The sequence below is a fragment of the Nomia melanderi genome, chromosome 2 (assembly GCF_051020985.1).
Source record: "Nomia melanderi isolate GNS246 chromosome 2, iyNomMela1, whole genome shotgun sequence".
Taxonomy (NCBI): Eukaryota; Metazoa; Arthropoda; class Insecta; order Hymenoptera; family Halictidae; genus Nomia; species Nomia melanderi.
In genome coordinates, this window is record NC_135000.1 from 29,611,356 (window position 1) to 29,628,786 (window position 17,431).

The 17,431-nt window shown below is 36.0% G+C and overlaps 3 protein-coding genes across 13 annotated transcripts; 1 reads left to right on the forward strand and 2 right to left on the reverse strand.

The window, feature by feature from the left end:
• Window positions 1-723: 723 nt before the first annotated feature.
• On the forward strand, window positions 724-7,459 carry ERp60 (disulfide-isomerase A3). 2 transcript variants are annotated; one of them, XM_031983297.2, is made up of 6 exons: window positions 724-933; window positions 1,753-2,106; window positions 2,378-2,609; window positions 2,692-2,900; window positions 2,980-3,096; window positions 3,170-7,459. In XM_031983297.2, exons 2-6 carry the CDS (start codon window positions 1,961-1,963, stop codon window positions 3,942-3,944), a joined length of 1,479 nt encoding a protein of 492 aa, XP_031839157.1. In that variant the 5' UTR covers window positions 724-933; window positions 1,753-1,960; the 3' UTR covers window positions 3,945-7,459. The 2 variants fall into 2 exon arrangements, with proteins under 2 accessions (XP_031839157.1, XP_031839158.1); XM_031983298.2 differs by lacking the exon at window positions 724-933 and adding an exon at window positions 1,646-1,661.
• On the reverse strand, window positions 6,604-14,179 carry Rho1 (ras-like GTP-binding protein Rho1). Of its 8 annotated transcripts, none has more exons than XM_076364512.1 (6): window positions 13,970-14,179; window positions 12,009-12,359; window positions 9,960-10,042; window positions 8,537-8,697; window positions 8,067-8,450; window positions 6,604-7,981 (listed from the first exon to the last, which is right to left on the reverse strand). In XM_076364512.1, the coding sequence occupies exons 3-6, from the start codon at window positions 10,015-10,017 to the stop codon at window positions 7,943-7,945; spliced, it is 642 nt and encodes a 213-aa protein (XP_076220627.1). In that variant the 5' UTR covers window positions 10,018-10,042; window positions 12,009-12,359; window positions 13,970-14,179; the 3' UTR covers window positions 6,604-7,942. The 8 variants fall into 8 exon arrangements, with proteins under 8 accessions (XP_076220627.1, XP_076220629.1, XP_031839506.1 ...); XM_076364514.1 differs by lacking the exon at window positions 13,970-14,179 and adding an exon at window positions 12,360-12,455 and having other exon boundaries at window positions 12,009-12,177; XM_031983646.2 differs by lacking the exon at window positions 12,009-12,359.
• An 886-nt stretch (window positions 14,180-15,065) lies between these two features.
• On the reverse strand, window positions 15,066-17,209 carry LOC116430026 (small glutamine-rich tetratricopeptide repeat-containing protein alpha). 3 transcript variants are annotated; one of them, XM_031983643.2, is made up of 5 exons: window positions 16,876-17,000; window positions 16,555-16,778; window positions 15,888-16,231; window positions 15,332-15,805; window positions 15,066-15,259 (listed from the first exon to the last, which is right to left on the reverse strand). In XM_031983643.2, the coding sequence occupies exons 3-5, from the start codon at window positions 16,205-16,207 to the stop codon at window positions 15,148-15,150; spliced, it is 906 nt and encodes a 301-aa protein (XP_031839503.1). In that variant the 5' UTR covers window positions 16,208-16,231; window positions 16,555-16,778; window positions 16,876-17,000; the 3' UTR covers window positions 15,066-15,147. The 3 variants fall into 3 exon arrangements, with proteins under 3 accessions (XP_031839503.1, XP_031839504.1, XP_031839502.1); XM_031983644.2 differs by lacking the exon at window positions 16,555-16,778 and having other exon boundaries at window positions 16,876-17,209; XM_031983642.2 differs by lacking the exons at window positions 16,555-16,778; window positions 16,876-17,000 and adding an exon at window positions 17,003-17,205.
• Between the last annotated feature and the right edge of the window lie 222 nt (window positions 17,210-17,431).

Consider the following 17,431-nt stretch of genomic DNA (forward strand, 5'->3'; position numbering starts at 1 on the left):
TATTATACCATCGTTTACTAACCCTTTACACTCGGAAGTTTTTCACTGGAAATTTTGACGATGAGATGACGTTTCGTGAAACTAGTAGAGAAATCACGTACATCGAGGAACAAAGATATTTGAATATTTCTCAAATTGATACATTATATGAAGTATAATATTAACCCTCTACAAAAGTGCAAAAGTTTCAGTTGGTTAATTATTTAATGTCGTTTGTCATTTTGCAATAGAAAATTTAATACGTCAATTTAACTATATTGATGTGTGACTTTAAAGTCACACGAGCCTATAGAGGGTTAAGTAATATTAAGGGTTGGTTAGTATTAAGTGATTAATTAAATTGGTTGTATTATTAATATAATTAATATAAGTGTGATATTAAATATATTTTATAAGTTTACTGTACGAAATCAAGTGGCGGGGTCGCCTCTCGAGTGCAAAGGGCTAAAAATAATGATTGTCACTCAATAACCTTTTGACAGGTGTCAATGACTACTCTCGAGAATCACGAAGCAGCTGAAACCGAACGAAAAGAGTAGAAGACGAGGTGTAAGGTAGAATGTGAACAACAAAATCAACGATTCGATCCATACAATTTTTATGTAGAACCTTTCAATTATTCATTAAGAAAAGACAACTTTGTTACGCAAGCTGCATCCCTGACTCGATGAATAATCACTGTCCTCTGACACTGTCACTTTTTTTCTATCTGTAATTTGTATCGCAGGCTGGCATTACCAGTAGCAGTGTATCCTAGATAGTAAACACTTGTTCAGCATTCCCTCGGGAAACGACGAGGGAATTGATAACTGTAGGATAATCAATATCACAACCGATTAAATTACTCGCTGCGTCAACAGTAAAATCAAAAGCATTTTGCAACATTCAATTCCACACGTGTATGAAAAGGATACGGAATAATTCGATAAATACGTAAGTTATAATTTTTCTTCCAGTGGCATTGAACTATTTTTTAATTACCCGTGATTACCCAACATTTTGCATCGATTTCAATCGGTTGCAGCATTATTTATCTAATATTCTAAACGTAGGCAATGTTTTATACGTGTTCCTAACCATATTTTATAAAACACGCTTACCGCCATATGAATAATATTCGAGGCTCCATCTATGGCGAAATCTCCAAGCTCGTCGCGAATTAGTTCCATGTTGTTGTCGCGAGATGTCGCCATCTTGAAATTCCATCGACGACCGGTAGCAGGTCTTGAAACAAAGGCTTCAAAATATCTGAATTTTACACGCTATTCATAGTAGTATAACAAATAATTATTATATAATTATTGTTTTCTGATAAACAAGTACGAGTATTTTTTTATTACTCGTAAAAATAAAGTATGAATTTTATAAATTTGTTTCCTGGCGTTTTTATAGAGGGTAACGCAATTATTCTGGCGGCTGATAAGATCTACAGAAATAGATCGTTCGGAAATCATATGTATCGTTGGAAACTCTCGTTAATTCTGCCACAGAGACAACACCAATGAAATATAGATTTTCGTTACCAACCCGTTCTTGTTTTCTTTGCGTATACAGAGTGTTCTGGAAAATATTACCCGTCCGACCATTTGACGGACAGAAAGCTTCCATGATTGTCCTGAGGACGATTGTCGAGTGTTCTAGTTTAGCAGTAATATTTTTAAGTATATAAGAAAACTGATAAGCTGAACGATTAAAGTCGCGAAGAAAAATCGCCTAAAAAGCATGTTAACGAATTTTTGTAACTGGTTTTAGGAACACCCTTTATGCGATACGTGGCGTCTACAGGAACACAACGCACACGTATCACAAAAGGAGTAGCCAATCAGGAGGCGACAGCACTGCGCGGGGTATTATACAGCGCTGACTAACTTCTTGTAAAAGCCACGTCTTAGACGTACAGTGTCTACCGAAGAAAGAGCCGAAACCGAATTCCGTTTAACGAGCCGCACCGTGATCCACGATGCTGCCTAAATACCTTAGCTTTCTTTTCCTGGTTCTAGTCTCCGTTTTGGCCGAAGAAAAGGATGTGCTGGAGCTGACCGACGAAAATTTCAGCCATGAATTAGAGCAGCATGAAAACACGCTTGTTATGTTTTACGCGCCATGGTAAGAGATATTTTTATGATAAATCTACATTCTCGAAGCCGCAAATATGTTCCCCTTTTCGCTATTATCCTGTCGAATCTATCGTTGCCGAGAAATCCGAGAGGAAATCATGATTTTTGAAGTTCCGGTAACAATGCTAGGTGCTGGCTCATAATACAGTACTCAAAGCCATATTCTTATTTCTTTTATGAAAAAAAAAAGATATAGCTTCCTTTCGCTTTTTAGTAGTGTAAGTGATTTTTAATTTATAAATGATGTTTCGTTGTGTTAGGTGTGGTCACTGCAAACGGTTAAAACCAGAGTATGCCAAAGCAGCTGAGATGTTGTTGGGTAGTGATCCTCCGATCACTCTGGCCAAGGTAGATTGTACCGAAAACGGAAAGGAAACATGTAACAAGCATTCGGTCAATGGTTATCCGACATTGAAGATCTTCTCTAAGAAAGACTTTGTCAGTGATTATAATGGACCTAGAGAAGCTGCTGGTATTGTCAAGACTATAAAGGTATATCAAATTTATGATCTTGAGTTCACTTGAAGTATAATTAAAATAAATGAAACATCCAATCGAACTTAATCTGTATTAGGCACTGGTTGGTCCAGCATCTAAGGAATTGACTTCTGAGAACTGTTTGAAATCATTCTTGGAATCCGATGAAGTGAGTGTCGTTGGTTTCTTTGAGAAAGACGATTCACCTCTGGCCACATCTTTCCATGCAGTAGCTAAGAAACTTAAAGAAAAAGTCAGATTCGCCCACACAACTGCAAAGTCACTTCTGGAGAAGGAAGGACACAAGTAAATAATTGAATTGTTCATAAGATTATCTGACACAAATACCGAGTATGAATTGAACATGTTATATGTTGAATTTCAGAAACACCATTGTCTTGTACCGACCAAAAGTACTGCAAAACAAGTTCGAACCGAACACTGTGAAATATGAAGGAGACAACTCCATTGCTGATGTTCAAGAATTCATTAACAAGCACTAGTAAGCCTCAACAAAGATTCTCTTTTCATAAACTTTAAGATAGACGTTTATTACAATGAAACTTATTTTTTAGCTTTGGCATTGTCGGAGTTCGTACGCAAGATAACGCTAGAGACTTCAAGAATCCGTTGGTCGTTGCTTATTACGCAGTTGACTACGTGAAGAATCCAAAGGGCACTCATTACTGGCGCAACAGGATCCTCAAGGTCGCCAAGGAATTCCCTAAACTGAACTTCGCCATTTCGTCCAAGGACGACTTCCAACACGAATTGAACGATTTTGGAATTGACTTTGTGAAAGGCGACGCACCAGTGGTTCTGGCCAGAAACGCAAACAATCAAAAGTTCATTATGAAAGACGAGTTCTCTGTTGATTCGTTCAAAGCGTTCTTGAAGGACCTCGAAGCGGACGCTTTGGAGCCGTATCTGAAGTCGGAAGCAGTTCCCGAAGATAACAGCGCGAACGTCAAGGTCGCAGTAGCTCGAAACTTCGATGACCTCGTTACAAACAGCGGTAAAGACACGTTGATCGAGTTCTACGCTCCTTGGTGCGGCCATTGCAAGAACTTGGCGCCAGTCTACGATGAATTGGGCGAGAAGCTAGCAAATGAAAATGTTGACATCGTGAAGTTCGACGCCACTGCCAATGACGTTCCGCCGCCGTACGAAGTTAGAGGCTTCCCAACACTTTACTGGGCACCTAAGGATGCCAAAGACAAGCCTGTTAAGTACGAAGGTGAAAGGAAACTCGAAGATTTTATCAAGTATATCGCTAAGCACGCAACCGACGAGCTTAAAGGATTTGATCGCAAAGGCAAACCTACCAAGCCTAAGAACGAGGAATTGTAAATTTGTTCTCATGACAAATACGTGATATAATTGCCGCATGTATACACATATATATATATATATATATATACATACGTATATATGTATATAAAGCTTCTTATGTACATATACACGTGTATTATATGTATATGTATACGTACATCTCTCGACATCCAACACCTGAGACAAGAATAATTTTCTGTGTGCGATTTACGAGTGTGACGAGAGGAGTGAGATTCAATTAAAACCGTAAAGGCTAACAATTTTTCTAGTTGTGGTAATAGGTCTGGATGAAAGGGAAATACTTCCTCCTTCCCCCTGAACAATGCGTGTTGCACTCCATTCTATGGAGTATTTGAATGCGAGGTGAAATGTCATTAGCATAGGGTTCGTCTACATGTATTATGCAACTTTATAATATTGTATATCGCGTAAAAGTATACAGAACTGATTTAGGATTATCATTGCAATGTTTTCCAGGTTTTGATAAGTTACGTCTAAGAATCGATTCATTCCATTTCCCGCATTTGACTATTGTAGACTCGAAGTAAATACGAATAATTTTGTTTATACGAAAAGGAAAAAGAATAAAATGTTTTATATGAAACTTTTGATACATTGCAAACTAATGATATTCCTCGTCGAGAATGACAATGTACTTCCAGAACTCGTTGAATTACGCAATCTTTCAGGAAATACTCTTTGAAAACAGAAACGAATTTTGTTCAATAAAATTTGTAAGTGACAGTTTACAATACATTTGATATATATATATATTCCGTGTATCCATGCACCTAAAACGGATTCGTCTAACGCTTCAGGACAACAATAAGACACGAATAAGATTACAATAGTTTGCGCATCGCTCTATTTTCCGTTTCGTCTCGCGCGATCTCGATTGAATTTAGTAAATAGCAATTTACAAATCTCGACAAGTAACTTTTATTGTTAATTACAGTTTATTATTATAGCAATCGTGTAGTAAATATCCTCTTACATATAAAAGCTAATTAATCATAGAACGATCTGGTAGAGCTCTACAAAATTCACACTCGAATTCGATATTCTTGATAATTATAAAAAAACTTAACATTCACATCTCGGTACCATTGAAGAAAATATCGTGTGTAAATTGTTGGATCCTCGCCCTTGGAAGTATGCGATAGGTTTTTTCTTTTCCAGCTTAAGTTAATCGCACGACGGACTACAACAAACGTCGCTGCCATAAGACTAATACAGGACTGTGGAGACTTCGAAGACAACGTTCCCTCCCTTTTCTCTTGTTCTCTTTGAACGCGTATAATATCTTGCCGTTTCCAACGTTCATTATCGAGAAAACAGGTAGTATACTTACTAATTGCATGTACGTGTATGTATGTACTATGTATGTGTGTATATATGTATATAATGTCACTCGCAATGTCATCGTAAAAAAAAAGAAAAAAAAACAGAAAAAAGCAATTTGTACTTTTTATTGCTTTTTCATACCTGCGACAGAGAAAGAAATGCTGAAAACAACAAAAATCGTACGAACCATTCGTTAAGACATTACATCCTTTTATCCCGAGTACGGTGAGAATTTATATACAATCATAAATCCGATATGGACCAGTATCAGTATTCGAAATAATAAAAATACGTTCTCCCTTCGCATTTCTCTCTTTTGTTACACGAGAGTTGTTAACACATGAAATTATACGACTCGTAAATCGTCTCTTTGATCTTCGTTAAACACGATGAAGAATTTCCAAACATTTTTACACTTATCTCAGAAATTTGTGCATTTATCAATACTTTAATCTTCGCTAGAAAGATATCAAGTCTGTTGAGATTTTCTTTCACGCGACGATACGTTACCTTTTCGAAATCAGTCTCACGAGGAACAATAATAGCAACGATTTCTTTCCACGGGAAACAAAGTAATTACATCGGTTCTATTCGACGTTCCGGTAACGTTTTTATAATACAAGAGTTTATGGAGTCACCTGTAAAAATATTCAACGATTTATTTCGTTCAAAATCACAATCGCGTTTATTACACCATAAGAGAAATGGTCCATAAAGGATTCACCGATATAGTTGTGATTACCAGTACATCTTCAGAAATTATTATAAAAGAACATTCGCAAACTCTGCAACGGATCGTTTATTAAAGATCACGAGAATATCTTTCGTTAACTCTTTGACGAATATTCACATACGGACATTACTTTTTACTCGGAAGCTATTAAAAAGAATCCCGCCCACCCCTTTCGCTCGGCGATGTCGAGTACGCGTCAAAGAGATAATTAACGATCTATTTGCTCATCCGTCATAAACGAGATTGGTGGCCGTTGCAAAGTTTGACTGCGACTTTACGGAGTTCTGTTTAAACGTGTAATTCAACAGTGTTACTCCTAATCGTTTAAAAGTTTGTTGAACACAATTCCACAGTCATTCATTGAATGGCCAAAGCTGCATTGCAGCCGTTAATTCAGTGATTCTTGCAAAAAGCAACGATCTTATGAACCTTATAGATTAGTTTTAATAAAATATGTGTAAAGTTTGAGAGTGTAGAACAGTATGTATACACATGAAAAGAATGAAAAAAAAAACAAGAAGAAGAATAGAAGAATAGAAGAAATAAAAGGAAGGAAAATACAGGATGATTCAACAGGCTCGATAATCAATTTTCACAAGGTAACTTGAAATTGGTAAATTAATCGATATTTTCTTTTTTTTTTTCGTTTTTTCTTTCAAAGGAACACACATTACTTTCAATTGAAATGTTTTTGGAAAGCATCATCGTGTTACATCGACACAATGCTACCGTGATTAAGGGCTAATATGTTCTGTGAAATTTGTTCGCGCTAAATTAATAGAGTCATCCGTAAACATTCCTCGATTACATTAATTAATCATGTCGGATCAATTTGAAAATTATACCGCGTAACAAAACACAAATCGGGACATCGTTTGTATGCTTGGTTGGATACAAGGGATGTGTTGTCGAGATACATAAATATAATATTAGCCGCTGTTATAATCCGTAATGTTAGTGTCATCGTATTACAATATAATAATAATAAAAATAATAATAATTAATAATAATTATAATAATACATTTAGCCTAGTTGGTATTCTTATAGATCAAAATGATCCGCTGGTCTACTTACGCGATTTTATAATTGTAATATAATGTTCGTTATTTATTTATTTATCTTTTTTTTTTTTAAGAAATATCGATAATGCGATGGTTCAGTAAAATAGCGACGTAACATTTGGAATTCTTAACGATTTGCTTTAAATTCTTACATTGCTTTCTATGACTTTGCATTGCATATTATGTTTCTACTCTCCCCCGTTTCACTCTCTCTCTCTCTCTCTCTCTCTCTCTCTCTCTCTCTCTCTCTCTCTCTCTCTCTCTTTCTCTCTTTCTCTCTTTCTCTCTCTTTATACTTTGTTACGAATTCCCCCAACTCTGTCGTCCCTTTCTTCCACGTATGTTTTTTTTTTATTACCAAAAATAAACAGCCACTACGATTAAAAAAAAAAATGTAGAATGCATACAATAGTAATGAGATACTAATAATAATAGTAATAATTGCTACAATGATATAGATAATTATGTACCGTAAATGTAAATAGTTGGTATGACAATTGTTTAATTGTTTTAACTCGAAGCACAATTCATTACCATTAAAAAATACAATCAAGTAGTCATTACAATATACATTATGGTTTTTCATATATAGCACATATACTTGTATTGAATTTAGTCAATTTTTAAGTCTCCGGTTTCATCAATGACAGTTTTTTATATTGCGGGCGCATTTTGTAATTGTTTTACGTTTTTTTTATATAGATTTGTTTTATTGTGTAAAATAATTAAAGATAAGTTGTTGTTGTTGTTGTTGATGTTGTTGTTGTTATTATATTATGGTTTACGCTGGGGGGCTCCGGCATAACAACTAGCTCCATTGCAGCTAGCTCCGCAATTCCATTATTTAGCCCGTTACCGGGTATACTTGGCATTTTACTTAAAGAAGCCAACATCTTCCCTTCTTCTTCTTCTTTACCTAAGAATTTCCATAATTATTAGAAGAATGTACTTCCGATACAATCGTCGCTTTATGAACATTTGTAAACTCAGGATATACTAACTTGTAGCGCAGCTCGAGTTGCCGTTTCAAATACTTCCCTAATACCTTCCTTACTCTTAGCAGAACATTCAAGATAAGCAAAAGCGTTGATTTTTTCGGCCATAGCTCTACCCTCTTCAGGCTTTACTGGTTCTTGTTTCATCTTGCTAAGCTCCTTGATGGTATTAGGATCATTGCGCAAGTCTTTTTTGTTTCCAACAAGGATAATGGGCACATTTGGGCAAAAGTGCTTCACCTCTGGTGTCCACTTCTCGGGAATGTTCTCCAAGGAATCGGGACTATCGATGGAAAAGCACATTAGGATTACATCTGTGTCAGGATACGATAGTGGACGCAACCTATCATAATCTTCTTGTCCAGCTGTGTCCCAAAGGGCCAATTCCACCTGTTACAAATTATACATATATTTTTCTCAATTCAATTATTGTAAGAGAGCAAGAGTCACGAGTGTTCTTGTGTTTGTAGATTTACCTGCTTTCCATCAACTTCAATGTCCGCGACATAGTTTTCAAATACCGTAGGTACGTACACTTCAGGAAATTGGTCTTTGCTGAAGACTATGAGTAAGCAAGTTTTACCACAGGCACCATCACCCACAATAACCAATTTCTTCCTAATGGCTGCCATGAATTCTAAAACGAAAATCATTACACGTTTATTTACTACCGCTCCATTATAAGCGCGCTCTGTAAAAATATATGACTTTATGCACATAAATCTCTTTCAAAGTGTATCTATTAATGAAAAAGCAAGAAATACACAATGGTTACACACTAGTAACAAATTTTCATTTAGATAACTCATACATAAGATAACTCACTTCAGAAATTCCTATGCTGATTATACGAATGAAATATCTGTTGTCCTAATAACTTACCTATTTATGATTAGCGATACAATTCTTTAGAATATACTTTCTCAAAGTGTAATTAACTGTTAAATTTTAATAAATACTGTAGTTCTATTACTATACTCTTCGCCAGTAAAGCCTAATACATACTGAGTGTACATTCAGCTTTATATACAAGTAAAATAGTGAAAATGTGCACTAATAATTTCTAGTGCTTTGTCCTACGAATGCACATACACAAACGTGTGTCTATATATGCATAGATTTTTAAGTTGTCAACAATAATAAAAAATTTGTATACTAAGTTAACGCTCTCTAAATTGTACTCTCAGCTTAAAAACTATTACAGTTTTAATAGTAATGAATCAAAATGAAAAAAAAAATAAAAATAAAATATGCTTTGGAAATTCCACCAAAAAATAAACTAAGGACATGCAGCGAGTGAACATGTAATACACATAAGGTAATCACAACTTAACGGGAAATGCAAGAAGTGCCGAGAGATTGGAAATAATATAACTGTTAAAGGAAAACATATTTCCTACACCCTGAAACAGCGCAAACAAGTGAAAAGCAATTTTAAATGGACAGTTTTGAGAGCATATATAGAGATACAAAAGAAACAGTGAAAGAGATTGAAAAAAAGCATTCTTCAGGATAGAGTTAGGAAGAAGTCAGGGTAATCCTTTGAAACTGTTCACATTAGATTTGCTTTTTGACAATGCTAGAAACAATGTCTCAGATTCAAACCTCGTAGGGTAATAGAATTTCTTCCCTAAAAGTGTTGTAATTATTTATCTTTAAAGTACTAAATCGGTATTAGCAGTACATGTATGTACAGTAGCATACACTCTTTAAAGCCCTCTGTTTACTTAGATTTACATTGCTAGAAATTGTTTCTAATTTTATTACTGCCAGCTACTTATATAGTGGGTATATATTGTAGGTAATATTTTCTTGTTTCTATTCTGATGTCTACTTTAACGCTATTTAAAAAGCAACCTACGAGGGCTGAAGATTTAAAGGATATTGACTGGGTCGTACCTGATCCAGGGTACCCCGTATCGTCTGGACCGAGGCATCGGCCCGCATTGCATCCCATGTTTTTAGTCTTTCTTTCAGCGTCTCTGTTTTAAGTGGACATTTTATATGTTAGAATGGATAGGAGGCTGTGAGATAACTGCACGTACTACACAAAATATCATAATCGTAAATATGTTTGCATATATCTCTTTTTTGCCATAGCTATGTATTTATAAGTATCTGTAAAAGTATTAAATAAAATCTATGACAATTTCATGTACGACGCATATGTAATTTTAATTCTTAACTCTTTCCTTTTGATACATTGAGAATGTGTATACTACAAGGCTTTATAAGTCTGCCATTGCCTATACATAATGTAAATTGAACGTTATCGTAATCAATGTCACTGTGTATACATTTAAATTGAAATGTATGTGATACGGATTGCATAAGGTAGAGCCTTTGTTCAATAATACCGCAGAAAAAGCTATATTGTACAACAGTGATTTAAATAACTCAAGAATGAATATCACTGCTAATGATAGATTAAACTAATTTTTTGCCTTCAATCCCAAATATGAATACCTATGATAATTGCATGGACCTGTATGTTTTATATATATATATATATACTTTTTTTTATTATTTTATTTACACCAAGAAAACTATACCTTATGCCATAGAACAAAATGAAAATGGTTTCAAAGAACATGCATGAACATATAAAATCAATATTTTTTTTCTTGTATGAAACATGCACTATTAAGAATTGTGTGAACCCATTAAAAATTATTTTTGGGAAGCATAAATTAAATGCAGTAGGCAGAACATTCACATGGTATAAAGATAAGATGCTGTATGGGATCTTATAATTATTTAATAGCAGTCAACGAACAATCGCATACATAAATAAGTATATGTATATTAAAAAAGAAATATAAAATGTTGTAACATATGCTGACATTTAAATTTTAGAGCATGGAGAGCTTCGATCTGTCAATGTTCTCTGTATAAAATTAATACAGCTTCAAATATATTTGTAATAGTATTGGGTATTCGATACTCATATTTTTACAAATAATGGTTGTTAATGTACAAAGGGAACGGAGTGATTACTTCTAGCTGAGAAACATCTGACGCAAGCACAAAAGTTCTTCTCTCGTGAATCGTTTAGACAGATTATCATTCTGTGTGGTCAAAGATAAAAGCGCTTAGTAAAATTTTGCCCAGAAGCAAGGATCTTAGCGTAAAGTAGTATCTAATATGCGAAAGCAATGCAAATGAACAGAAGACTGTACGTGTCGATTAAGTGAGACGGGTTATGTATTGTTAACATTACGGCAACACAACATATTCAATCATTGGGCTATCATGTGACCGTTCACTCCGTAAAGTGTATGCTGCACAAAGGGATGCAACAATCGACTGAATGTTTCTATAAATTGAAACCCAATTGAAACATTTCCATCGCTATCTGTCGAATACGACAATTATTTAAAACGGTACAAAAATCATTTGAAAAGTACAGTCGAAATGCATGAAAGATCGTTCATGAGAAATCGACGTGCGTTCGTTTGGCATCTCGATTACGGAACGAAGCGGAAATTCCGATGAAATCATCCCGAAAATGGAGAAACGTAAGCGTGAACGACAGAGGAGCGGATAGAAGCACTCTTTGAAACGGAGAGACAGTAACGCGAACTCCCATTGTGTCAAAGAACGTACCGACCTTTTGTTTATCGGAGATACGAGTTGTCAGTTAACAGGGTGGAAATTGACGACGGCAACGATGACGACGCCGTGACACAGAGGAATGTCAAGACGGAGTCGCGACACAGTTCTTTACTCGAGTTCTCACAGGAGAGGACTCGTAGAGCTTTTTGCCGAATTTTGCACAGCCGGAAGTGCATTGCCGCGTAACGGGGTAAGAGGGCGGGGAAGGGAAGGAAGGGTGGTGGGCGTGAGGGGGGACGGGCAGACGGAGCCGCGAGGGGGAGGTCTCAGGGCGTTAGGGGTGCGACAGGATAGCGACGCAGGGGTCTAGTGCCTGGAGGACGATTTACTTACTGATCTGAAAGCCAGCTCAAGTATCGAAATGCTGTGATACGAGCGTTTTCCAAATCACCGATCGAATTCAGGCCCGAGCGGACAGCGCGTGGCTTCTATGCTAACTGAAACGGTGGTCGTGCGAAGATGCCGTGGATTCGTAACGCATGGCACTCCCTCGGCCCTCTCTCTATATCACGGGAAGAGGAGAGGTTTCTTTTTTTTTTCCCTCCTTGACAGACACACACAATATTCCCGGTCGCAGTGTTAACAAACCGATCACGCGGCACCCTTCGAACACCCGGGCACACAGCACAGCACACTCTCGCACCGCTCCAATCAGTATTACTTAAGAAATAATTGCGTATTTACCTGAAATGTTAAGCGACAGAAAGTCAAGAAAATGGCTGCCCTCGATGGCCACACCTCAATCTGTTGAGTGTGCGGCAATCGAGTAGCGAGGGGGGTACTATGCTCAGGGCCGTGCCTACGGTTCTACGGTCCACCCGCGACACACGGGAATCACTCGGATTTTTCAAGTTCGTTTTAAATAAGTTTTATTCACTCGCTGTATCTGTAAGCTATACTCGATGGTACATTGTACAAATTGAAATGTAATTCATAGTCGAATGTCCCATCGTTTTATTATTCGCGTATCATGTGCTGTATTTCGTCGGTACAAATTTGCAATTATTTACGTAAAATATTGTCGGATTCATAATTCGAGACATGTAATCTATCAAATACTTGATAATAAGAATTCATTAACAGTATAAAAATATAAACTCTCCTGGCCCTTAATTACTGAAGCAACGAGTGATAATTAAAAATTTATATTTTTCCCATGAAAATCTATATTAGAGCTTCCTTTTGTTCCTATATTAGAAGATTCGATTGCAAACTCGTGTTTGTCAATTAATTTGAATTCCAGAGGTATTACAGTATATTTGTTGCCATAATTATAACATTGCTCCGAATGAGAAAAAAAAGCAGAGATTCAGTGAAAATATACCATAGACACTCGAGCTACGCTTATTTATTAAGAAGTATCGATCATTATTATTCCTCGAAACAAGTACGATGGGAACCCGATCGTTTTCCAGTCATCGATATAAATACGATTCCCGTGATGCGATTGTTTTTCTTTTAAGACAGAGAAATAGTTAACGTCAACGCCATTGAACGATACGCTCCTGGCTGGTACTCCGAAACCGGCGAATCATGCGCCACCCGCGCACGTCACGAACTTGTGGAGGGACTTTGCGCACGCATCATGTTTCTCGGATGTATTTGTGGGTGAAAGATGGAAGGGTTGAAAAATATGTAAATAATAATGCTGCATCTTGGTTATGTCTTCCAGCGTCCCGGGACACGTAAAAATCGTAACAGCGAATCGTACGAGCCACAAAAACGGAAATCCAAGGAAACCTATCTCAAAGCTATTCAATCTTTGCAATTAAGGAAAAAGTAAAAATTCTTTTTTTTTACGACGCGATAAAATCATCACGTCTTGATAAAATAAATTGTTATCTGTTCTTCGAGGAATAGATAGGAAGTAAAAAAAAAGAAAAACCAAGAGAGTAACAGTGAAAGAGATGGAGAAAGAGAGAGAGAGAGTGGAAGAGAAAAAGAGAATGAGAGAGTGGGAGAAAGAGAGAGAATGAGAGAGAGGGAGAGAGAGAGAGAGCCGAGTACGATGCATTGTACGTGTAGTTAACGCGTTATTTATAATACTACATACATTCACGCGGTTAATGATTGGTATAGCCGACCAACACTTTTGGTGTATAGGCACGAACAATGCAAACCCGCCTGAAAATTTAAATATATCTAGGCCGGGGGAAAGGGAACGAACGTGCCCTTTGCGTCAGAAATTCGATGAACTTCTTTTTTTCTGTTTCACTGGTGAACTTGTTGCAAGAGATCTGACGAGTTCATCGAAATTCAGGGACAACGGGCCGTGATATGATAAGGATGCTTACCGGCTAAAAACAGCTAAACAACGACGATGCTCGTGCACAGGAGAGAACGATGTACGACGTTCGAAGCCACTCGTAAATACGAATTCATGTACGCGTACACTGAAAACAAATTAGACCACGAAATATAATAATGTCCCGTGTGTTTACACGCGGGCTTTGTTCAGTGCCAAATAAGAATGATGTCACTGAATGACGCACGCAGAATCGGCGTACGCGTGCTACTAGCTTAAAGAACACGCCGAGGCGTGAGATTTGAATTTCTATAGTTCCTATAATCCATGTGATCCGTTAAGATAAAGGTTTTCCGTTGAGATCGACAGTCGAAAGTGAACGCAAGAGAGATTTTCAATCGAAACGATTATTTACTTTGAGCTTTTCTTTTCCTTTGTTAAAGAGAATATTGAATTGTTTAATGGATAGACGGATTTGTGTTCCTACCTCTGACAGTTATGAAAGATAAGCGTGAATTGTGAATATTAAAAAAAAGAATGGTTCAATTTGTCGTATATTTGAAAGGTTTTTGTTTATGTACAAATGTAACTAGAGAAATATTATTTTATAAATTTTTAAATATGGTTTGATAGACACATGTTCTTAGGAGATTCGGATAACAAAATGTATACATATAATGATAGTACAATACTGATATGATATTTGATTTTATAATTTTTTTTAGTACGTGGTTTTTCGTTATACTAAAACTTACTGTTAATGCAAAGAAAAGTAATATAACAAAATAATGATATTTTACGGCACAGATCTGTGAGATTAAAGTAGATTTAAGGTAATGCATAAAATAAAAGTTAATATCAATGTAATATAATCAATATGCTCTCTGGAAAGTTATCGTATTCAGAAAATATTTGCAGCCTTCTAATTTTTATTACCTGATGTCCTGTATATCCAAACGTGGCTGTTACATATTTAAAAAATGGAGTGGTCAGTTTTACATAATAAATAAGTTATAGGAAAATTTGTATGGTACATGTACGTATGAATATCTCATTGCTATGGTTTTAAATTGAGATTTCAGTTATAACCTGTTGCTGCTTTACGGCATATGAAAAAATGACAGACATAGAATTATAGAACATAATTATAGAATAATAATATAATTGTATATAATTATAAATTATAAAATTTTTATAACATAATATCTTTATATAATCACAGTTATTTTAATTCTGCTGTGGTGGTTGAGGATCATTTAGATTTCTTTCTAACTGTTGTATCATGGTTTCAACCAACTCAGGGTTGGAATTTTGCATTATTTGCATTATTCCTCGATAGCTGAAAATATTGAAATGTAAATGAGTATTCAGGAATTAGTGTGCATATAAAAGGAAAGTACTCTGTACTTACATATCAGCAAGTGATCCCATTTCTGATCCTGTTCTTTGTTCTGTATTACCGGATAAAAAATTTCTCATTACATTTATCATCTCTGGATTGGATAATGATGTTTGAATTCTACGAAGAAGAGTAGGGTTAGTCATAATGGAAGTTAAATGATTAATATTAAACGAATCTCCATCTAATCCCATATTATTCATTCTTTGCTGTGCTAATTTCTCTACAGCCACTTGTAAATTGTTCTTATAACTTTCATTATCAGGTTCCATCTCTAAAGCTTTTTCATAACTTGCTTTAGCTTCTTTGTCTTTTTCCATGCTAGAGTATGCTAATCCCAATCGCCCATAAGCCTTACTATAAGAAGGATCAATGGATAATGCAGTATGGCAATCATTGATTGCCTTTTGATGACTTCCCAATTTACTATATGCTGCTGCACGGTTACAATAATATACTGCATTGCGACCATTCAATTGAATTGCCCTAAACGAAAAACATTTTAATACTATGCATCTTATTAACAAAGATATATCCTTTTTTTTATGATTATATACAAATTCTATACTTTGTGTAATTAGCAAGAGCTTCTTGGAATTTCTGAGCTTTCATGAAATTGTTTCCTTCATTTTTTAATTTTTCTGCTTCAGCTTTTGCTTCAGGTGTAGCTTCTGGGGGTAGCTCGGGTTTTGCAGTTTCAACTGCAGATTTATATACTTCCAATAAATTCACATTTGACTGAGTATCGGATGCTTGCACGCTATAAGCACTTTCCAAACATTGTATTGCTACTTCAAGACTCTCCCGTGAGTCTTCAGTAATAGTTTCATCCTCTAACTGCTGAGTTAAAAACTGAATAATTGCTGCAATTAATCCTTTGACAGCCATTACCACGTAAAATCACTGTCGTATCTGAAACAGAAAGTAACATTATACAGTATGCAATGAAATCTTAACAATACATTTCTAAATGCACGTCGTAACCTCTACAAAATTTCTTGATCATAATTTTCGTCAGGAAATTGAAGATTACCGATTAAAGGGACAAATCTTACATCAACCATATACTTCAATAAAATTATCATACAAATCCTATTACTAAATCATTAAATTCTTTATTATCTCAATTCGTCGTTCGTTAACATAACCCATAAAACATACCAACCGAAACGAGATTTAATTAAACGTCTCCAATTATATTAAAAAAAATTTCAGGCTAACAACAAAATATTTACCAGCAGATTATGAAACAAAGTTATTCCCTCCAACAAATCTAATTGTATATCGACAGTTATACGCAGTTCAAAATCGTCACTGATGTGTCACTTTTTAACTATTTTCAGTGCCACGGGTCTGCATAAATCTGGTTGAAATACATACTGCTTACATATGCCAAGTGGCGTAATCGTACTTTCATCGTTTCAACCGGAAAAATGTGGGGCGGCACGTTCTTCTAATTCTACGTTAAAATAAAACTACGTTTTCCTTTATTTTTCAACGAGACATTAAAGAGGAACCGATAAATAAATAAATAAACTGTACTCAGCTCTACGAACCGATAGGTTAGGATTTCCAAGTACTAAACAGAGGACGCGCAATCGCGCCGTCTCGCACTCGAGGCAGTTAATGTCTCCTGGGTAAAAACCGAATGCTTTTTCGTTCGTTTTTTTACATTATAAATACCTTAAGATTTAAGGAGCGACGTTGCAACGACAAATCTGTTGATTTCAATTTATTCCAATGAATGCCACTCGCTCAGAAATGGAGATTACAACGCTCGCGTCTCGCCGGTCAATAAATTGTGTTATCAGGGTTTCCAGAACAGTCCAGAAGAGTTCCCCACTACCAGTCTCTATTTTCCCCCGTACTCCCTCGACTGTGTCACAGTCGCTAAGCTCAGCGTTGCATCGTGCCCAGCATCATTGCATAGTGTCCCTAGACAGCAGTAGAGGGGAGATAACATGGTGCCATTTATAACCGAGGCGACGCTTCAACCGACGGTTAACGTGTTTGAATAATTTGATTTATTTGCTTGCAGAGACACTACCATCAGATAAAAGGAATCAGGCAAGGGAAATATTTAATGTCGCTTCATTGGTAAAATGAAAGAAA